Here is a 24,202-nt window from a genome sequence, read left to right as displayed (position 1 = left end):
TGAGCTTGCAACCGAATGTCTGTCGCTTTCTCCGTGGGCTCCAAATATTTTATTGTTATTATAAATACAATGTTAATTTACGTAAAGTGATGGCAGAGATAATAAAAGGGCGACTCAACAACATTAATAATAACACTTTTCTTCCCTAAGACCAATATTGTTCTTACACACACAAGCACACGAACACAGTTTCGTGTTACGTTACACACAAAAAGTATAAGAGAAGAAGCGTAGTGGCTTAAACATACTCTCCCCCCCCCCCCCGTTAACTAACTTACTCTCCCCCCCCCCCCCCCCCCCCCGTTAACTAACTTACTTGTGTTGTTACGACTTTGAAATTATTCGACTGTCGACTAAATATAATGTATTTTCCAACGTCGTCTAAAATCGACTAATACATTTTTAAAATCGACTAAGTCGACTTAAAGTCGATTTAGTTGAAATATTTGAATAAAATATTTTATTATAATTATATACTTTAATGTTGCTTGATAATTTATCTTTTAGACGCAATGAAAAAACTAGAACTTTAAGAGAGTAAACAAATAAACTAGGTGTGTAATACTGTTATAATAGCACATGCTGTTGTTGTATCGAGAGCGTTTTCTTTTTTCAATTTTAGTTCATCTAATCTATTAGATGAATTAAAATCGAATAAACAAACAAAATAAAAAGGAAATTACAATCACAAAGTAAAAAAAAACAAAAACACTGATTGATATTTTATATCATTTTTCACAACAATTAAAGCGGATAATTAACAAAAAAATTTATTAATCAAAAACAGGTTGGGCCAGATGGGGCGGCTAAACTTTTTTGGGGGTGGCAGATTTGCAAAGCGTTTTCGCATCCTTAATTGAATACCATAACATTACTTACCATTTTGTCTTAAAAGTATCAACTGGTTACTATAATGAGAAAAAGGAAACATACTAATGAAGTGGTGCTACATACAGTAAGCCAAAAGTTAAGTTTATGTGATACAACAAATTAGGTTCAATGGTCAGATATTTTGGTTCAATTAAAGTATTGGTAATTGAGCTCGAGGAATTCAAATCTGCGTATACTTGGTCTCTAGGAGTGGTCATTACCGCACAGGTGTTAATTTCAGGGTGGGTCATTGGACGTATTGACAGTTTTATAATAAAAAAGGGACATTTTTTATGTTTAAATATAGGTAAATGAGGTCGGGTATTGAGATTCGAGCTTCTTTTGTCTCTAGGAGTGGTTGAGACTGCACAGGTGGTCAGGGGTTGTCAAGGCGGTGTATTCTTTGTGTAAAGACTGTACACCAGCCTGTACAACAGGGGCATATGATACCAGTTGTACAGGCTGTACATTTGTGCAATCTCCAGGTTATAGTGATGCAGCTTGTTAGGCTCCACTTCTTCATTGCTGGAAAGGATACAGAGGGTAATTTAAAACCTCTTCATCAGCTCTTCATCAACACATAGAATCTCTACTGACTTTTGGTATCCCCTAAAAAACCTCCTAGCAGTATTGCTATCATTGGAGATTCCAGATCCTCCTGACTTTTGAACATCAAAATTTATACCGAGACCAACCCTCAGCGCAACTTAAACCTGTTTTTTTTTTTGATTTTTAGTAGTTCCTAATTTCCTTCCTTAGCCTGTCACTTCTTAAAACTCAACATAGCCTGTTGGGTATGTGAAGGAAGCACTCCATGCTTCTTATCCACAAATAAAAGGTGGACAGGCCATGTTTAAATCGAATATCTGAAAGATCTGCCGCAGTTCTGTAAACCTTCTCCAGATCATTCCGGTTGGAGCTGCTCAGGCAGCAGATGCTGCAACTAGTAGTTGCATCAATCACTGCACTAAGAATGATGGAAATTTTTCCATCAACCATGGTTTCCTCCAGCTCATGGTAGGTTATGAATCCATCCAACCTTAAAGGGAGAGCCTAGAACTCCTTGAAAATGTTATACTCCTCCACCACAATATCTTTGTTCTCCTTATGTATTGAAACCTGATTGGTCTGCAATAGAGTGTGGAGGAGGGTTTTGGGTTTGTCCAGACAACGTCATCTGCCTCTTTGCTCCAGATCTGTAGAGGAACCAGGCTGATGAGGAACAAGGACTCTGTTAGTGATATGCTGGCTAGCTCAACATACTCAGATACCATCTGTTTATTATCTGTTTTTAATCACTTTAAAAAAATTTATAACTATATTACATTTTATTTACCTCCTTCATTAATTTCCATTTTCTCCTCTATCTCCAGCTCTTCCTGCAACTAATACCGATTGTCCATAAAAAAACTTCTCCCTCTTCCTACTAGATTTGGTTCAGCGACAATTGAACCTCTTCAGCCAAACCTTGACAACCTCTTGCCTAGGTCCAATGTCCTCCAATGTCCTGATTTTGGAGGGTTTTGCTCACCCCTAGCCCACTGTTGCATAGCTCAATCACTGTTGCATAGCTCAATCAGGAGTCAGCATCATTAAATTTTTTTGAAATAATCAAGTTAAGTTCTTCTGGTATCTTCTACATCAAAACAGGAATGAGAAGAGGTCCATACTGCAGAGAGTCAATGTTTAAATTTTCTAAGCTCCTGATTTGAATTTCGAGGTTGTCATAGATTTGACGAAGAGAAGAAATATTCCTTAAGTTGCTAACTTTTTCTAAGGATAACAGTGCTCGCATATAAGATGATATAAGTAGCTGCTTATTATCAAAACGTTCTTTCAATAAACTAAAAGCAACTTTATAATTGTCATGTGTAAGGGCAAGTCCAGTGATAGTTGAAAGAGCCTGCCCCTCTAATAGGTTACGAAGATATGTTAACTTCTGTATTGAACTTAAGTCCTCATTGCTGTCTACAGCACATTGAAAATTTTCATAAAATGTTTGCCAGTTTTCAGGCTTGTCATCAAAGGAGTGTAATTTTAAAGGTGGAAGCTTTACCATGGAATTACTTTTGTTAGAATTACTGATGACATCATCTGGTTTAGTGTTAAGCTGTTTATTTAAAAATTTACTAATTTCAGTAAGTTTTGTACTATAAAATATGACAAAATCTGTAGCTAAATTTTCTTCTTGTTGTAGTTCAGTTTCATTTTCAATTAAGTATGTGATTTCTTCATATCAATATTGCACTTTGGTAAATTTTTCAATAAGAGTGTCACGTAAACTTTTCAGGATATCAATAGCGTTATAATTTGAATTGAAGTCCTCAATGCCTTCAAAAACCTTATGAATAAGACGCTTCACAGAATTATTATTGGTAGTACGAACTCTACGTTTGTCTACTAAACTTGTTGACATTCTTATAAACAAAGATGACAAAAAAAAACAGTAAATCGACACACGATCTGTTCAGAATCAAAATAAAAGTCACGATATTGTTGCGGTCAAATATTAGAGCCGCATGCAGTTCTTGGAATTTCATTTCGACTCTTTTCGTATTAACTTTACTTATTTGCCAAACTTTTTTTTTTGAAATGGATAAAGTAAATACTAACCTAGCAACAGCAGTAAAAAAAGAAGAACTGATGACGAGAACAGAATATTTAATGAAGATTGGACAGAAAAATTTGCATTTATTGAAAAAGAAAATAAACCGATATCTTTAATTTGAAACTAAACATATAAGTTTGAAACTAAACATATAAGTTTTTCCAAGGAATATCCATTAAATTCAGATTACAGGAAAAATAAAATTGAATTGCTCAAAACGATAATTAACAATCAAATAAATGACTCATCTTTTAGTAAAGAATCAACTATTACTACAGAAGCAAGTTTTGTTATAGCATGGAACATTGCAAGAGTAAAACATCCTTACACTGATGAAGAATAGTAAAGCAAAATATTTCAGATGTCCTCTTAGTTTTAGATCCTAAAAATAGCAAAATCCGAAGATTAATTTCACAGATTCCTATTTCTAGAGATTCAACTGAAAGAAGAATATCTAAGATTAGTGCTGATATTGAGCAGCAATTGTTGAATGGCCTAAAAAACTGTGAAGCATTCAGTTTAGCTCTGGATGAATCAACAGATGTTCAAGATAAATCTCAAATGGCAGTATTTGTTAGGTATGTAACATCAGATGCAATTGTGAAAGAATTACTAGGTTTGGTTGAGCTAAAAGATAAAACTCGTTGAATTGATGTAAAGGAAGCTCTTGAAACAGTTCTACTTAAAGCCAATGCACCTATTAACAAACTTGTTAGTGTTGCTACAGACGGTGCACCAGCAATGTTGATTCATCGAGAACATTTAGTAGCAAAGCACTTTAATTTTTCAATCGTTCTAAAATCAGTGACAGAAATTGTAAATTATATTCGATCAAATGCTAAAAATCACAGACAGTTTAAAAACTTGTTTAATGAATTGGATCTTGCTGAAAAACCAAATGACCTATCATTTTTCTGTGCTGTACGGTGGCTTTCAAGTAGTGTTGCTTTTTATAAGTTCGTAGAATTATTAGAACCAGTTAAATCTTTTTTGATTGAAAAGAAAAAGACATTTGAAATTCTTGATGATATGAATTTTTTGCAAGATCTTTTGTTTTTGACTGATGGTTATCCAATTCCATCAAACATGGTTGAAAAAGATTCTCAATTTGAAACAGAACTATTAGATCTCCGAGAAGATCAAAATCTTCTGGTGTTGCATAAAACACTAACTTTATTGGATAGTGTCTGAGGTTAAGTATCCCCTACTGAAAAAGATTATCATAAAACTTATTTCAATTTTTGCTCCAACATACACATGTGAATCTTTATTTTCCACTATGAAATTTGTCAAGACAAAGTATTGTACAAATCTAACCACGGAGCATTTGTCAGAATTACTTAGAACAGCGACGACAAGCTTGAAGCCAGATTTTAAGAGACTTACCAATAAAGATCAGAATCCTAGTGCCTGATTGGAAAATTCATAACTGTTTGTAATTTTGTTACTTTTTTAAAACTTATGATGTGAATATGCTTCTTTAAACAATTCTATAACTGGTTTTTCTTATGTGAGAGTGAAAGGGAATCAGATTTTTATTTAATTTGATTGAAATGAATTTTTCGAAACACTCAAGATAATTTGAAATTCTAAACAAGCTTACATTTAAAGTAAAGTTTTTGCCTTTGAAAAAAATTTATTTTTAATTAAAATTTAAAAACTAATAGTAAACATAAAATTTGTACACAAAAAGTTTTTTAGAAAAAGTTATTTAGAAAGATTTATTTCTTTTCATAAAAATTTAAGCTTAACTTTATGGAGTATTTTACAACACTTATTTTGCCACCAGTTTCTAATTTTTCTTAAGGCAAAATATCTTTCAAAATAGAATGCATAAAAATTTTCTTAACGAAATATTTAATGCGGCTCTTCGGTTCACGTAAGTATTTGAATGCGGCTCTCGTGCCAAAGAGTCTGGCCATTGCTGATGCAATATGTGCCCATAACTATGAAAGTGGTATAAGTCATATATTTCTTGTTTCGAGATATTTAATGATTCGTATTTGAATAAGTTAAAAAATTCAGTATAACGTTGTAATTACAACTACTTTTTAAAGGTTCATTTTTGGCGATAACGTAAAAATTACATTGAATATATTTAGTTTAAAATCATGTCGTGTGAATTAACTGATAAATTCATTTTTTTTTAAATTTTGACTTAGACCACTTTCATAATTATGGGCACATATATCAAACTTTCTTCCAAAAATGATTGGCAAAGATTGAATTTCTTAAAAAAATTTTAATTCTTTGAACCAAAAGAAATTGCTAAGAACACAAACTTATTACTTAAATATACCTTGTTAATACAGGGACTTCAGTATAGTAATACAGTTATTCGTAATTTAATCCAACTCCAAATAAAAAAATAGCTTAACTAATCCTTTTCAATCACTACATCAAACGACTTGTTGAATCTTGAGCTTGCAACCAAATGTCTGTCGCTTTCTCCGTGGGCTCCAAATATTTTATTGTTATTATAAATACAATGTTAATTTACGTAAAGTGATGGCAGAGATAATAAAAGGGCGACTCAACAACATTAATAATAACACTTTTCTTCCCTAAGACCAATATTGTTCTTACACACACAAGCACACGAACACAGTTCCATGTTACGTTACACACAAAAAAATATGAGAGAAGAAGCGTAGCGGGTTAAACATACTCAGAACACAACACTCATAAATATCATGTAACAGCCTATACCATTTATAAGTATGCAAATCTTTATACGCATATAACATATAACGATGATTCACTCTGAGTGCTTCTTCAGTAATTTTAGGATTGCTCCAAAAAAATTGGACAAAAATGTTTCTCGAGTTCAAAATACCTTAAAATCATATGTACAAAATAAAGTTTTTCAGTTTTGCTGGACCAAATTTGATAAAATGTTAATAACGTCATCACTTTCAAAATGTATACAACTTGTTCATCTTTGACTATCATCATCAACATCTCTGACCAAAATTATTTTTAGTGATATCCTGTATCTTACTTCCGAAATTCTTCGCTTCTGTGACATTAATCAATTCTTTGCTTTTAAGATGTAACTCAGATCTTAAATTGTTCATTTGTCTGCAATCAACAACACGGTGTTACGGTGCATAGAAACTTGCTCTAAAACCTTGAAAAACATTTTTAAAAAAAATAATCATCAGAAAACATTTCTTCATTCCAAAACTATCTTCTGGAAAGATTATTCAGAGGATAACCCAGACCTACCGACCATACTTTATTTAAAATGTAGAAAAAAGGGACTGCCCCTATGGTTGAATGTGTGTCGGGAAAACCTATTTAGATGTTTCAAATAAACCTGCAGAAAGACTTATTTGTCAAGATAAATGTAGAACTAATTGTCCCACTTGGGCTACTATGCCCAAGTGAGATAACTAGTTCCACATCCCTCTACAAAGTTAGAAAGACAAAAGAATATGATGGTAAAATCAACATCCTCCAAAATCTGGTATTTTCTTCTTAGATTTGTGTAGAAAGTTGTGTTTTAATTTTTTGAATGAAAAAATATTTTTTGATCGTTAATAATAAAAAAAATTCTTGGATTTTGGAGCATGTTCCTATGCACCGTGGTCATATTCAAACCTAATTTCATTACTAATTTGTTTGTCGAACTACGTAACCAATGTATCCTCATTTAAAAACACCTTCCTATGCCAAAAAGCTTTTTTTTTTAAGGTCTAAACACCTACACTCCATATATTCTAATGAAGTTACTACGGTTAACTTTTTTCAAACACATAAATTTTTTTTCTTTATGTAAATTTATATCTTGTAATTTTTATGAATATATACATTTTTGAACACACACGCACCATAAAGTTTCACTTTAATTAGCTAATTTTTAATGTTAACTTTGTACTTTCTTGATCATATTTATATCATTTCGTTTTATTAGTGAATCCCTAAGACATGTACCAGAAAAAATCTGCGAGTGTTCTGATGTGGTGTTTACGGAAACCGTACATCATTTAAAATAGCTAATTGTTTTAAAATGTGATTGTATTAATGTTGTTCAAAATTTAAACAACTCTGTTATTAAAACAATTTGCTTTAATTGAAATGTCATCAAATCAAGATAAGAAGCGAGAAAAAATTTTGCATTTTCTCGTTGAAAATCCTGTATTAAACAAAACAATTTCTAAAGAGCTGCTGATTGCTTTGAGAACAGTGCAGAGCATTGTGAAACGATTTAAGGACACTGGTACAATCATAAGAAAATCAGGAAGTGGAAGAAAAAAATGTTTTGTTAGACGAGATCTTGGTAAAAAGGTAAAAGATGCCTTAGACAGAAAACCGGAGATTTCTGTTCGAACATTAGCGAATAAATTTAAGACAAGTGCTTCCACTATACAAAGAGTAAAGATAAATTGTGGTTATAAATCTTATAAAAAGAAAAAAGTTCCTCGTCGTGAAGAAAAGCAAGAAAATGTCGCAATTAGGTGTTCAAAGCTGCTCTATAAAAAATTATGTGCTATAAAATCTTGTTTGATTATTGACGATGAAACTTATTGTGCTGCATATTTCCGATCTCTTCCAGGACACCAATATTATTCAGCAATTAATTGCAAGAAACTGAATTCTAACTATAAATGAATTGGAATGCAAAAATTCGCTAAAAAGTTCTTAGTTTGGCAAGCAATTTGTGAATGCGGTGAAAGAAGCTCTTGTTTTTAAGGGTCTGCGTATCGTTTCATTTCCATATCGTTATCATTCCAATATGATATCGGAAAAAAGAAATCATCGGAATGACGAGAGTTCCGAATATACCGAGATTTAAACTAACTACAATACCGGTTAAAATTTTAATAACGATATTACGTTGTAATCATTCCGATGACACTTTTTTTTTCCGATAACATATCGGTATGATACCGATAAGGAAATGAAACGATACGCAGACCCTTACTTGTTTTGTGACTACAGGAACAATTAACACCAAAATATACATAAAAGAATGCCTCAAGAAACGTCTTTCAAAACTTCACAAACTTTCTTAAGTGAAATTTAAAAATATTAATATATGTACTTTCAAAATATACATAACATTCAATATCGAAATACAATAGTTAGATAAATATCCTTTATAATGTCCGCGCAGATTTTTTCTCGTACATGTCTTATTTGAAATAACCTGTGTTTTGTAACATTCTTATTTACACGAAGTATATTCATATTGACATTGGTTTTGATTGAATTTTTTTTTTCATTTCAACAAAAAGTGCAGCTTTTAAAATCGACATTTAAAATTTTTCCATCTCTTTTTTTAAATTGCTTTTTAAAAACCGAAAAATTTGATTCACGCAGAACAAGTGCAACTGTGACAATTTTCAGACGAAAGATATTTTTTCAAGCTCAAATAGTTTCATGTATGATAATTGTTTCGTTACCTGTACAATTAAATTGTCAGCATTCAGTTGTTTTTTATTGCGTTTAAATTTAATCCGGTTGTCAAAGAAAAATTTTTTGCGTAAAGACGGCGAGAAAAAAAAAAGGTTTTAAAGAAGCTTTAGACTTGAATGGGATTGAAAAATTTAATCCACATAAGTTTATGTGTTGCTAGAGAATTCAGTTTAAAACTACACTTAATAATTTATGCAATGTGTAAATAAGTATCTTACTAAACACAAACGAGATATAAAAAATTGAGACAACTATTTTTTAAAAGCTTGATTTTATAAAAAATAGGTCGTCACCTCAAAGTAAGAACGCATCATCATCAACAATCGTCTCGATTAGTTGCGTTGTGGAGAAAAGGCGAAAACGAACTTTGAAGGCATGTATAAAATATTTACACTCATAAAGAGATATTTTAAGTTTTTCAAACAATCACTGAATATAATTATGATAATAGTGGGTTTCTACCTTAAAGTATACGGAACTGAGTATTTTTATGCTCTAATACGGAGACTGATAAAAATTCAAGATGGTGCGTTTTTAATTTGATATGATAATATAAACATTTCTAGTACTTAGAAAATGAGTTGCAATGTGCATTTATATTATTTTTGTCGATAAGCAAACTTTCATGCATTCGTATTTATATTTTCGATTTTTTAAACCATAAATTATTTATTTTGGGAATGAGGAGTATTTTAATGTTGAAGCAATTAAAAAGAAAAACTAAGGTCAAATAATGGGAGCCAATCAATCGACAGAAAGTAATGACAAAACACTTGATGAAGTTGATACACCTATGAAAAAGCCTGTTGTGCATGTTGAAGAAAAGGTGCAAAAAAGTCAATTAGATAAGAACGAAGAGAAACTCGATACAGTTGATTTTGGGGCTCATAAAGATCTAGAAGATTCGATTGTTTATACTCACAATATTTCCAATTTAAATGCTAAGGAGTTCCCTGATGGTCCGCGTAATATTGAACCACCAAGTAATTTTTCCCAACAGATCAATTCCCTAACAAACGAAGCAAAGTACAAAATTTCTCATAAAACAGAGCGGAGAGACAGTGACGAGATTACGTTTTTACATAGAAGATTTCTTCCTAGAGAACCTAAAGAAAACTATTCTGATATCAAACACCAACTGAACTCTGACACATTTTATGAAATGAACACATTTCCTCGAGGAATATTGACAATTATAAATGTCAGAGAGTTCAAAGAATCTTCAGGTATGAAAAAATATCCTCGAGATGGCACAGATAGAGACGCAGAGAGCCTTTGCGACTTGTTCTTAGACTTAGGGTTTATAGTAGATAGATTTGATAACCCTTGCTGCACTGATATAGTAAATATATTAAAAAACGCTGCAAATGAAGATTATCTCTCAATGAGCTGCTGTGCTGTAGCAGTACTTACGCATGGTGAGGAAGGAATAATTTATGGTACCGATGATTCCATAAAAATACGAGACATTACAAAGCTATTTCGTTCAAGAACCTTAGCTGGAAAACCTAAACTATTTTTGTTTCAAGCATGCCAAGGATCAGATTATATGATTCCTTTAGATGCCGTTGATGGGCCTGGGTCACCAAATTTACAGAGTAAGAGAGCACAGGCACTCGAGCTTCCTTCTGAGAGCGATTTTGTGTATGCTTATTCCACTGTTCCAGGATTCTACTCTTGGCGAAATTCTCGCAATGGCTCATGGTTCATAGAAGCTGTAACATCTGTTTTTCGTGAATATGCTCATAAAATGGACGTTGTTCGTCTTTTAACCCGTGTTAATGAAAGAGTATCACAGCGCAAATCAAAGACAAACGTAGAAGATAGCAACGATAAAAGACAAATTGCCTCCATTGTTACTCAAATGCGAAAAGAGTTATTTTTAATGCCAGTTTACGGCCCACTAGAAACCATTTTCTGACTTTTACGAGTTGCTATAATTCTTTTTATACTTTTAACATTTTGATTCAAAATTTACTTTTTGATTGTAACATTCTAATTATAAAACTAAAAAAGTTAGTTTGCTTAAACTATATTGTAGATTTTACATTATATACATATATAAATATTAGTTTTCTTTCGCTCCTTTCTATCGCTTTTTTGATTTTCAAAGTAAAAATATTTCCTAAAATGAATTGAGAAATGGAAGTTTTTTTGTTAGAATTTTTCGGAATCGATTTGAAATTGTTATTTACAAATCAATGTAAACAAGTTTTTAATTAGCATAAATCCATATAATTTCGGCGAAAAATTTTTGTTAGAAGTAACTTGGGCTTCACTTCAAGTTAGAATGTATTCTTTAAATCAGAGAATGAATTATGGCTCCAATGTTTTAGGTTCAGGACTACAGGAAGGTAATCTTCTGGCGATTGAGGCTCGTACACTGTCTCTGCACTGTCACTGTAAGAAAGATCTTATTGCGTTTTTGGTAAGGAATTTACTCTCACACTTTTTACTTTTCACTTTTCACTTTTTTTTTATAAATTAATAAGAATGAGAGGGAGGCCTAATGGTTTCTATGGCTACAAATTTTTTTGTTTAAAAGTTTACTTTCGAAGCAAACTAAGCATAATTTTATTAACTGTTAGCTTGTGCCAATTTTAATTTGGAGTGCAATAATGAACATTTTAGACCTATTTTGGATTTTTACTTCCAGTAAGGTAAAGAAGCTGCTGAATCTCACAAAGATATAAATGAATTTTTTGGTATGAATTCCTAAACATCGAATTTAGTTTAAAGAATTCCAATCTGAATAGTTTTATTATTTAAAGACGATCGAGAAACTGGAATGTCTTTGACTCGTTATGAAGCTTAATGTTTGGGCTCCACATAAAAGGAATGAGGTACACTAAACACAACCTGGAGAAAGCAATCAAACAAAATAGGCTAACCAAAGAGAATTCATGCTGCACCGTGATAACGCTAAATGACATATATTTATAAACTTGAAAAAAAAAATATTTAACTTGGCTAGGGAGTAATCTCACATCCGACATATCCGCTTTGATCCTGTACCATAAAATTACCATTTATTTTGAGGTTCAAAAAACTCATAACACAGTAAAGTTTTCATTATTAATGATAACCTGAAATCGCTCCCGATCAGTTTTTTTTCTAATGAGGACCATAAAATATGTAAGTAGGGAATCATGAAGTTGTAAGAAAAATGAGAAAGGGTTATTTAACAAAACGGAAATTATATGGGAAAAAATTCATTTTTTGAATGAAAAACAGTTTTACTTTACACACAAAAAACAAAATTCTTGCCAATCCAAAAAGCTCTCTCAATTCTAAATCGACAGTCATTTCCATCATCTACTTCATTAACATGTGAAGAAAATTCAGCACCGTCATCGACTTCATTAATGGTTGAGTAAAATTCAGAGTTTTAGAGTTACTGCTTCTTAATGTAAAACATTCATTTCTATCTTTCATGGTGCCGCAGTTTGATCTTTTTCAGCAAGGGCTTTGTCTTCTTTAGCCAATAAGTTTACATGAATGTCAATAGCCCATTGTCGTTACAAGAATGTTTTATTGAAATGTAGATGTCTGGCGGGATATATCAAACAGAGCGTCTAGGTTTACTATTCTGTTTTTGTGTTCATGTTCCAGGGATTTTTTCAGTGATTATATTCGGCTATTATAAAGAAAGGATCAAGACACTCATTCCTGGTCTTTTCTTTCAAAGAGATAATTTTGTAATACTATTCAATCTTAGTTTTCCTATTTTAACGCTATTCAAGGAAAAACCAACTGTCCAATGATAAACGTCTGGTTCTTTAGGCTGCAATATTTTCTTTATAGAGACAACTGGAATATGTATTGAATCCAATAAATATTTTTGAGACTTTTACCAGGTCTACCAGCCTTCTTTGCTATCGGAAGCCTATAATACAAAAAGAGCTAGTGACTATACATTTTTATATAAATTTTGTAAGATGGTAACTGAATATTAAAAGAAATATTACTTTCTTAACAAATCAAACTGTACCAGCTTATACTTATTACAACGTTGTAGCGCGTGTTTATGAACGATTAATGTCTCAAGGTTTAGTCAAATCAATAGAAAGACTTCATTAAATCCAATTTCATAATATCAAATGGATTGAAATGTAAAACCCGAGAGATATTGCTCAAAAAAGTATTGGAATGAGAGCTATTAAAGTGTTACATTACATCTGATTAAAAACAAATCTTTTGTGAGATACATGTACAATAGCCGTAAATTAATCAAATTTGGTAAAAACTATTATCGATTAAAACATAGTGTTAATCCCGCGAGAATCAAAAACAATATATGATTTAAAAAAGTGGCTCAAAATTTGCGCAATCCGTTACTCGAACCTGTAAGTAATTGAGCATAAGTAATATAAATGACCCTTAACAATAAGTCATAACTCTCGGCAAATGGCCAAAATTATTTTTCTGATTTGAATTGGGAGCTCTAAAAAATTTTTTTAAACAGATAACTATAAAGGCTATTTCAGGCAAGTTCAAGATAGGTTTAAACCTTTATTCAATCCTCACAAGTGATGAATAATTCGATCCACCACATTGGTATCTAAGGCAACACCTTTAGATTTAGCCTTTCCGAAAATTAATTATTTCTTTTGGTTCTGTTCGAACCACAAAATCATGATATAAGAATTAAATTTTCATTTCTTTTTAACACTCAGTATATTAGCAAACTCAATAAAATTTTATAAGTAAGACAAATCAAATTATGGCTTTTAGGACCCTGTGTAAAAAAACAAAGTAAGCAGTAAGTATCATCATTATATGTATTTCAAATTAGGGATTCAGCATGGTATTGCTTTCATTTGTTTGAATTTATTTTTAAAATTCAAACGAATCATCATAAGAAGGATTGTACGTAACCGAACAAAACTTTGATGTAAAAACTGTGTTTCAAAAGCAAGAAGAGAAGATAAAGAAACCGAAAAAAAAAGCAAAATAACAAAAATAAAAATAATAAAAAAAAACGCTTTTATTCTGAATCACTCTTTTGTGAATTTACAAAAGAATGATAAATATGATAGCAAATATAAGAGTATGTGTAATATACGGCACTACTTATCTAAATATATTATCCTTATGCGATTAAGAAAGCAATACAAAAAAACAAGCAAACAACTAGGGTTGGGATTCCCGGATCTCCGTGGTTTTTTAACGATTCTGAAATTAATTTAAAAATGTTCAACCGAAAACGATTTTATTAAAAATCGTTTTCGGTTGAACATTTTTAAATTAAAAATTCTTCGGTTGAGATTTGACTTTTTTCATATTGAAAATTCCTGAATTATTTTTTTTCGTTCTAATGCAATCAAATTCGAACTTTACAAAGTCGAAATTCTTGCAATTATAAAAATTATGTTTTTGAATAATAGGATTAGATTTATTATAATAATTAAAATTGAATTGCAATTTGCCTCGCATACCAATTCCATGTGAGATTGTCGGTGAAAGTTCAAAAAGAAATGCTGTTTTTTGAAAATGGAGGAACACGTAAGGATTTTTTGCAATGAGCGAATAATATTTTAACAACTATTAAGCCTACCAGTCAAGAATCTGAACGTGCCTTTTGTGCGGCCGAACTTTTTACACTAAAAATACAAAGTTGTCTAGGGGATGAAATTTTGGATGTGCTCTGCTCCCTCAAAACGTATTTTAAAAATAATCAAAAATAATTACACATCTATATTTTATCTATAAAAACAACGAACTCTTTATAGTTTAATAATTAAGTATATGTAATATTTAAAAACCAAATAATTTCCTTGTAATTTAATAGTTTTTTCTAAACATACTTTTAATGTGTTATTAATTTTCTTAAAATTTTACTCAAATAATATTTTATTATCTTTCAAGAACAGGTATTTAAAAATCCCGGGATACTGGGAATAGGTAAATGTAATCCCGAAATCCCGGGATTTTAAATACAGCACGAGATTACAAACCGTACAAAACAACACTTTGCTGTTGTGAAATGGAGGGTACGCTCTACACTCAAATGAAAGGGTGTCAATCTCTCATCTCACTCAGGTGGTTTTCATTTTTTATGCCGGTCTCACAAAAGTTGACGCTTTCGATGCGCCAAATGTCTTCTTCATAATCATTTTAAAAATTATAAAATACTGGGCGTGAGTTTTTTTGAGGAATTTGAAGCAGATTTAAAATTATAATAATAATTTTTTGAAGACTTCATTTTAGTCAATTTAAGTACAATATTCGAATTACAGACGTAATTTTTATTTCGAAAATTTAAGCTCCATTAGAACTAATTACTTTGTAATAGAACAGTTAGGAAAACTAAAACATCGAAAAACTGCGTTGTTGTAAGAACCATATTAAAGTTTACGAACAACATCCCTCAAGAATCATGTAATATAGATTTTCCATATGATACGAACAGGGCCATCTTAAGAAATTCGGCGCCAGTGGGCTGCTAAAAACAATGCGCCCCTCTTCCTAAGAAAATACACAGAATGGAAAATGGGAGCGGTGTCTCCGGAAAAGTTATACAAAAGTGTCAGAACTATAAAAAAAATCTATTTATTACTTTTATACTAAACAAAAATGAAACTTAATTAAATCAAAAAACATTTAAGAACAAATACAAACTTAATCTAAACAAATGTAACATGCATATTTATTTATTTATTTTCGTAGCTTTTTCTCTAACAAACTGATCAATAATATCACTAGTATTTAAATTATCAAAAAAATCTCAATGGATAAAATAATTAAATCATTGAGTTTTCTCTGTCCCAAAAAAGATCATAAGTAATTTTTTATTCTCTTGATTGCTGAAAAAGATCTTTCGCCACTGCAGTTTGTAGTGGCAATACTTAAAAATATGCGCAGTGCTGTGATTACGTTTGGAAATGTAGATTCAATTTTTAACTCGATTATTGTCTTTAAACTTAGTCATTATTAGTTAATTTTTAGCTAACATATATGTAAAAGGAAAAGCACTTACCTTAGGAATGTAATAATATAATTTAGTAATTTCCACTTAATATTCAACTTTTAGTTCACCTTATTCAGTCGACAAATTCTAAAATACTATAATTATATCAGTTTTATTTTTGTCGTGTAATCTTCATTAAGGTACGCATCAGTAAAAATTGTACGTTCCTATCTTTTATTAAATAATACAATTTACGTTTAGGTAAATAAATACGCCCAGGCGGCGAGTATACGCAGGTGGTCTGTTTACATTTAAGCCGTCTATCGAAATTTAAGACGTTCTAAATTATTGTAACATATTTGTCAGCACATTTGGAAGAAATAAAAATCAGTTAAATATTTCAAAGTGTCTTTGTAGAGCGCAATGCGCTCTACGTAGCCATAAGCTGCTCAGAGCGCAATATTGTACACGCATGCGCAATTATTTTATTTTAATAGTGCGATTTATATTTTACAACAAAGCTGGTTAGATAGGCGATTAGGTTAAGGGTTAGGGATAGGGATAGGGATAGGGATAGGGATAGGGATAGGGATAGGGATAGGGATAGGGATAGGGATAGGGATAGGGATAGGGATAGGGATAGGGATAGGGATAGGGATAGGGATAGGGATAGGGATAGGGATAGGGATAGGGATAGGGATAGGGATAGGGATAGGGATAGGGATAGCATCAACAAGATTTAAAAAAAAAAAAAAAAAATTTAGCGCATGCGTACAAAGTATTGCGCAAAGTATTGTAGCATATGGCTGCACAGAGCGCATTGCGCTTTAAGTAGCAACGGCCTAAATATTTTAAGAAAGGGTTTTCATTTAAAAATAAGTGAAAAGTAATAAAATAAAAAATCAATTTTTATAAAACTAATAAATAAATGACTAGTAACTAAATAACTAATAAGAACAAAAAAATATAGGTATCGCAAATAGGGCGGCCCTGGATACGAACCACTTGTAAAGGAACAAGTTTATAAAAGCAATTTTTTGTTTCGCTGGGTTATATCTTGTGGAATGACCGATTGATATTGTGAAACGCTCTAATTGGTAAATGCAAGTCCTTTTTAAAATTGTTCAGTGAGTTGTTGAAGAAATTTAGTTTTTGAGTAAATTATTTATTCTATTGATCAAGCAGGTGTCGAAAGAAAACAGTAGAATGTTTAACTTGGTTAACTTTTTTTACATATATAAACATACATATATTTTAATTTTATCAGTGCAGTTATAGTTGAGTTTCTGGTCATAATAGCATAAGCAGTTTAAAACCTTAACTGCGCTTTCTTTTTCATGTGTGTCCACCTAGTGTTTAACTGCGCTTTCTTTTTCATGTGTGTCCACCTAGTGTTTGGCTGTCTCGCACTTATCTTCGATCAAATACATTATACGAATAAAAACTTAAGATTAAGTTTATAATTTTTTTTCGTTTTCGCTTCCCACATTATTATTAACTCAACGGTTTGGTGGAAACGATATCACCGGTGGAAGGTAGCCTGAAAAACACTGTTTGTTAAGAATATTTGTTGCTGCATTAAAAATCTTATATCAAAGTTTATATCAAATTTATTTCTGTGTACTCAAACTTATTTACTAGAACTTTTTAACCTTCTTAAATTGGTTTTGTTTTCAAAATTGTTAAAAAGTATCAGAAGAGCAAGGCCTGGTCTCGTTTTTAAAACAGGAGAAATATCAGTAAATTATCCTAATGAAAGACGATGAAAGTAAATCAAACTTAAACAAAGTCAATCATGAAAGATGAAAATTGACTCTGATCAAATTTTCGGCAAAAAGCAATCCGCAAAAATTCGTAACCATTAAAAAAACAAATTTTTACTGGTTAAAAAGAGCTGAACATTTCTCGAGTCATGTTCATCAATATCTTATTGCTGAAATCGATGAGGCTGCTTACAGTCTGAGAACGAAACAAAATGCAAATTAAAAACGCAGACGATCAATGATAAAAGAATATTTCTGAACCTTATAAAAGTTTAACGCAGTAACTATTATAACTTCTAACATTCAACTTTCAACCCTCTCCCTCACCCTTTAAGGGTTTGATTTTATGCAGCAAAGTTTCATTCATTTCAACAGAAAGCTCACCAACATCTTGTATATTAGACCACTTGTGGCTTTTGGCTGATTTTGAAATAGCAAGACCTAAAAGATGAAAATAAAAATGTTTAACAATACAAGCCATTAGTATTAACTTAATAATGCGCTAGGTTGTTAATAAAAATACAATGTCTTAAAAAATCTCATATATATGAGGTTTGTTAAAAAATCACATTTACATGATTACAAAAGCGCACATTTTTTCCCCTTTTTTTCTTGCAACTCTCGAGTTCGATTGCAAGACAAAAAAAAATCTCCAAAAATTTTTACTTTCTCCATTTTTCGCGTTTTACGCCCAACTCATTGAAAGTAACATTATGTTCTCAGGAACTCTAAATATCGCTCATTTGAAAAATATAAAACACGTAAATGGATAAAAACTTAAAATGTTTAAAATGAAATGAAATTTCCCAACAGAAAAATGACGCTGTTGCTATGAAACTTTTCAACAACATAACTTTTTTGATTTGGTTTAATCAGCTATTACCTTTACGGGATAGTAATAAAGAAACTAAAAATTATATCACTACCATTTTTTTCCACTTCTAACAATGTATATAATGTTACAATGATAAAAACTATTTATTGCTAAGATTACTTAACAAACTATTTATAATTAAGGTTATTTTCTTTCTACAAAAGTTTTATATTTAAACAATATAGCAAATCAATGCAACGTCATCAGTTTCATTTTATTTTTAATAGATTTATCAGTTTGACTTAAAAGTGAAAACTAAGTCGACAGAACTAAGTTGTTGATAAATTGAGTATATATGTTATTATATAACACATATATATTTGACATATTTTTAAAAATACTACGCAATTATAAATCTTCTCTGCTTTAAAAAACTCTCTTCTACAAATTTCTTGTGTTCAATTTAAATTTGCTCCATGATCCATGAAAAGCCATCAAATACTGTCAGAAAAAAAACGCTGAAACCAAATTTACACAGATTTTCAGTTAAAAGCAATGAATGGTTCTCCAATTACCTGAATTTCTGATGGGATAACATGATCTTTTAAATCGTTCAAATACATTTCTTTTATCATTACTCCGTCTGTTTTACCAATATCACCTATACTTATACCACCAAAAGATAAAAAAATCTTACTGAAAAATTAGACAAAAAAAAATCTTGCCTACCTCTCCCAGTTATATGAAATTGTTCTAGCATATCTCATTCTAGATCTTCACCTACTTATGATAAAATTAGCACCTCTTCCCCTACTTCGCCACCTAAATATAGCTCTTACATTCCACCTTCCTTTCCAACATACACCCAACAACAGATAGGATATTATATGCAGAATTAGTGTTGTGAGCAAAACTAAAAATTGTAACTAACTTAACTAAAAAAACCGTAACTAAATTTAGTCGACTAACTTTTTAGTTTAACTAAAATTAGTTGACTAAAACAAGATTTAGGGTGGAATGCAAGAACCGAACTTAAGTCAAGTTCGGCTTGAAATCTCAAGTTCGACTTTATCAAGTCAGACTTGAAGACGGTCTATTTTTGGCGGTTTTCAAGCCTGACTTGAGTTAAAGTTCGCTTTATGCATTCGCTCAAGTCGCACTTCAAGTTTGAAGTTCGACTTCAAATTTTGAACGCACTTCAAGTTTGAAGTTCGACTTCAAATTTTGAACGCACTTCAAGTTTGAAGTTCGACTTCAAATTTTGAACGCACTTCAAGTTTGAAGTTCGACTTCAAATTTTGAACGCACTTCAAGTTTGAAGTTCGACTTCAAATTTTGAACGCACTTCAAGTTTGAAGTTCGACTTCAAATGTCTTTTAATTGATTTATTTGTCATAATTCATTTATGTTCACATAATTTCATGGTATAGGTTATTCAATTTTTATTAGCACTAAGGGTGGAATGTAAGAACCGAACTTCAAGTTTGAAGTTAGACTTCAAATTGTGACAAATAAATCAGTTAAAAGACATTCATCAAAGTTTATTGTTTTGTACGTGATATAATTTGTGACAATTAGGTAATAAAGTTGTTTTGTTATCGCCGAAATTCCGGCTCAAACAACCGAAATGAACCGACACTTGTCTCAAGAAACTTGTTTTTAAATTAGTGTGATAATTTCCTAATTATATTAGTGTTTTATTATTTTGGGGACATAATCCGTTTTTAATTATTGTAATAACTTTAATTAAAACCACATTTTTTCTCAAACCATTTTTTAAGTGAACTTCAAATATTAAAATGTCTTCTCATGTTCTACTTTTTATTCAATTATTTTAAATTCTGTTCATTTAAATAACATATGTACCATAAGTCACTACTAAACAAATTTATTTCATTTTTCCAAATATCTATTTAATCAAACAAATTTGAATATTAGATAAACGTCATTAAGTTTCATTCAATACGACCGCCATCACTTTTCATTGTTAATTGAAGCCGATCAGTAAAAGACAAAAGCACTGGTCCAATCATGTCAAAAGTTACTTGCTGGCCAGCGTCTGATATTCGAGACTTTATATTTTCAAGTGTTAAAGGTGGTCTGGGCACATACACCAACTGATTTAGATCGCCTCAGTAATAGATATTGGAAGAAGAAACTGGTGAACGCGGTAGCCAGAAGTGTGGGAAATAACACTGTGGCTTATAACGCGGTCTATATAACTGTGGCTTATAACACAATCATTTATGAAGGGCTCTGTTAGAAATTGTTACACATTCTCTTTATGTGCAACAATTTCATCTTGTTGGTATATTGTTGGTGCACATTTTTAATGGACTTTCAAGTATGGAGTCGCATGGTACAGTAACATAGACAGATGTTAGAATCAATAGACCCGGTTTCAATGAAAAATGATAGAACGATTGTTTTGTCGGAAAAACCTATCCACACACACAACTTTAATGAATTAAGTGACTTTTTTTGGCACAACAAGGAGGGCTTGTGTCACTCCAAACGGAAGCGTGTCACTCCAGGTAGATTTACACCTTGTCTGTCAATATTGTCTAAATTATCCAATCGGTTTTCCAAGAACCATGTAGTTAATTCCTTCGGTTTTGCATAATCGTATGGTTTTCAAATAATTATTTCATGTTAATTTGGCATCGATTTGGTTTTCAAGTTAAGTTATATTTTTAAGTTTTAGTGTATTAAAGAATAGGTTTTATCTATAGTTTTCGATTGGTTTTAAAATACAATTTTCATTTTGTTCGAAATTCCCGAAATTTTAGTCTTGCAAAAAATAATCTCGAAATCCAATTCAGCTCAGTTTTTTTGAAACCCAAAACTTCGGTTCGTCCAAAACATTTTAGTTTCGGTGCAGAACCCAAAAAAGAGTGGGATTTCAACAAAAGTGAGCCTCTTTGGGTTTTGAGTAAACACTGTATATATCAAAACCATTTACTTAAAAATGACTAACCGAAATTCTTAAGAAATTTCAAGTAAATAATATTATGATAAAAATTTGTATAAAAAAAAAGCGATATAATTTGTATAAAATATACACACTATTTTTGTATTAAATGAATACACAGTAGATTGCATTACACAAATACACTGTAACGTGTGTTAAATACATTTTAATATCTAAAACTTTACAAATGATTTATTTACAAAACATTAAAAATTAAAAACGTATCTTTTCTCTATTAATTCCTGAATAAAAAAGAAACTAATTATAGTACTAATTCAAATTGTTAACTCTTAGCATCGGCGTTAGGTTTTTCCGATAATAACAAATGAAGTACAAACTCCTTTTTTTAAGATAGGTTGAATTTCCTGAAATTCATTTAGAAAGAACTCTTTGTATGTCTAAATACCTAGATTATTTCAAATTTGATTCAAATCATAAATCATTTAAAAGTTTATACTTTAATCGATATTCGTTAATTACTGGAAAAAAAACAAGAAAAAAACAAAAAAAAAACAACAAAAAAAAAACAACAACGCCGAAGCTTAATTTATACATCGTCATAAAGTCGAATTTTTCCTTTTTAAAAGGTATAGTCAGGGAAACGTTTTACGCCAACCCAATGATTTCTTCAATTCTTCGATTAACTAAAAAATTGCTGCTGACGTATTTTTTGAAAAAGTAGTTGTTTATTTGTAGAATATTTACTGTCGTCAACTTTGAAATTTTTGTAGCAAAGAAGCATGTGAGAATTTTATTTTTATTATTATTTTTTTTAGTTTGTTTAGTTGTTGCTATAGTATTACTAATATTTGTTTTTTTCAGCGAATTGAAGCAAAAAACGGGATTTTTAAGCTCCTTAAAACTAAGAGTCATAAAAATGATCATTCATGAAAGAAGCGCCGTTGATATAACCAAAATATATCCATCTAAAAGTATGTTCGTCTTTAATGCAACGGCTGTCTCGAGTGAACTTTTTTGAGAGAAAATATTGGAGTAATGACAAAATCAACAAAATTTTAATTATTTTGCCATCGCTTCAATTCTTCTCTTACAGAATCCTCAGCCATAGGCTCTGAAATTCCGGAATTAGTTTCTATTTAAGACTGAATTCCGAAAACTTGCGATGAAAAGTGTTCCATAACTACCCAAGAGGTTGGCGGTAAATAATGAGCCACTAAAAGCCAGTAAAAAACAGTTGTAAAAAGGACAGTTATCATGCAAATCCAGTTAAGAATATCAACTTAACAATTGATGTAAGGTAGTTTAAGTTTCAGCACATTATCATTCATAATCAGTTTTGAATTCGGTTTCATTAACATTGTTTGTGTGATCAAGTCATTTTTTGTATGATCATCGTTTGTATTTTTTTTTTTTTATTTTGCAGTTTTTTTTTTTTCTCTTTGCTTTCGATTCTTTATGAAAAGTCTGATTCTCTTACGTTTCTCCTAAATTAGCCTATATTAACCTTGAAAATCTAATTTAAATTTAAATTAACTAAATAAACCTGGCGCTACTGCAGTTTCTCCCCTCCCCTCCCCCTTTTTTTTCATGATTGACTATAATAGAAAATTTTATGCTGATTCAGAAAATGATAGTAACATAGACCTGAAAATCAACGAAAAGTGCTCTAATTCGAAGTCAAAGTTTTAAAAAATCCCACTAAAAAACCTAATATTCGCCATTTTGACGGAACAAGTTAATGATCTTCTTGCTTACAAAAGCAATACATTAATAGCATGGTTTTTACGTTAATAAAGTTGTTAAAGTAAGATTATCTTGCACAATTTTTTTGTAGCTATAAAAGTACCCGTTTTTTTACTACAATGCAAGTAATGTACTACAATGTAATGTAAAGTAATGTAAACTACAATGCAAATAATGTACTTTTGTAATAAATTTTAAAAAAGAACTCAACAGTTTTGTTTCCTAAAAGAAGAACTTTTGAAATTAAGTTCATAAACGTTTTATCAATTTAAAATTTATAAAATGAAACCCTCAAAGCGTTTTCTTAACAAAAAAAAACCAGCGTACAATACGATAATAGTTATTCACCAATTTGTCTACATTCTCACATTCTACGCTCAACCTTTATTTGGAACCTTCCATTAGTTTCACTTCCTTGTAACACTTTCGTTGTAATACTTTAAAATAATTATGCTAAAGCTGATGGAAACCAGCTCTGCTTATTGCGCAATGTAAAGGTAATTAACTTTCGTTAAAAATGAAAGCGTTTTGAAAAAGATTTTTAAAAAATGGCGAATATTTGGGTTTTTAGTGGGGTTTTTTAAAACATTGACTTCGAATTAGAGCGTTTTTCATTGATTTTCAGGTCTATATTTTTATATTTTTCTGAATAAGCATAAAATTCTCTATCATAATCAATCATAAAAAAAAAAAAGGGGGGGGGGGGGAGAAATTGCAGTAGCGCCAATTAACCTAAATTAGCCAGAGTAACAACGGTTTTGTTACGATCCCTTGTTTTGTTTGTAGCGAAGAAAGGTTTTCTCCCTTGCCGTCCCAAATTTTTATTTAAGCATCTATCTAATGTCTATCTTTGCAAATTGCATTTCTTTGCCAAAAAATAAACAAAAGTATTTGCAAGGTTTCCTTTTGTTTAAAAACTTCTCTTCGAAGTTCTGACTTTAATTTCTTTGTAAGTTTTCAAAAGAACTGAGAGTCATCTTAATGCAGAAACAAGTACATCGCCGCAAACAAATCTCCTTTTTTAAACTTTTTGCAGTTTGTGCTGCCAACACAATTACAGTAATGTGCCTAATACTATCTTGAATATAGCATCATGAACGCTGCTTATTAAACATAGTATAATTTCTATTTTGATTATAGA

At 30.9% G+C, this 24,202-nt stretch overlaps 2 protein-coding genes, 1 long non-coding RNA gene and 1 pseudogene across 4 annotated transcripts in view; 3 read left to right on the top strand and 1 right to left on the bottom strand.

The window, feature by feature from the left end:
- Positions 1-2,506: 2,506 nt before the first annotated feature.
- Positions 2,507-3,286, bottom strand: LOC149880761 (uncharacterized). Its single transcript, XM_090067877.1, has 2 exons — positions 3,154-3,286; positions 2,507-3,099 (listed from the first exon to the last, which is right to left on the bottom strand). Exons 1-2 carry the CDS (start codon positions 3,284-3,286, stop codon positions 2,507-2,509), a joined length of 726 nt encoding a protein of 241 aa, XP_089924003.1.
- A 5,504-nt stretch (positions 3,287-8,790) lies between these two features.
- Positions 8,791-13,875, top strand: LOC149880759 (uncharacterized). Its single transcript, XR_016445913.1, has 3 exons — positions 8,791-9,425; positions 11,236-11,327; positions 11,556-13,875. It is a non-coding gene; the product is annotated as an uncharacterized LOC149880759 (long non-coding RNA).
- On the top strand, positions 9,419-11,132 carry LOC149880760 (caspase-3 pseudogene; annotated as a pseudogene). Its single transcript, XR_016445912.1, has one exon. The product of XR_016445912.1 is annotated as a caspase-3 pseudogene (transcript).
- Positions 13,876-21,959: 8,084 nt separating the features above from the next.
- The window catches only part of LOC149880757 (plasmolipin-like), a 9,701-nt gene continuing 7,458 nt past the window's right edge, over positions 21,960-24,202 (top strand). The window contains exon 1 of the mRNA XM_090069394.1: positions 21,960-22,099. The gene's annotated coding sequence lies outside the window, so the exon portion shown is untranslated. The remainder of the gene's footprint in view (positions 22,100-24,202) is intronic.

This window comes from Hydra viridissima, unplaced genomic scaffold (genome assembly GCF_058129835.1).
Source record: "Hydra viridissima isolate aposymbiotic clone 2 unplaced genomic scaffold, HvirCarnegie_v1 scaffold_12, whole genome shotgun sequence".
In the NCBI taxonomy this organism is placed as follows: Eukaryota; Metazoa; Cnidaria; class Hydrozoa; order Anthoathecata; family Hydridae; genus Hydra; species Hydra viridissima.
Note: the sequence above shows the minus strand (reverse complement) of the source record. Positions and strands in the feature narration are given on the sequence as shown.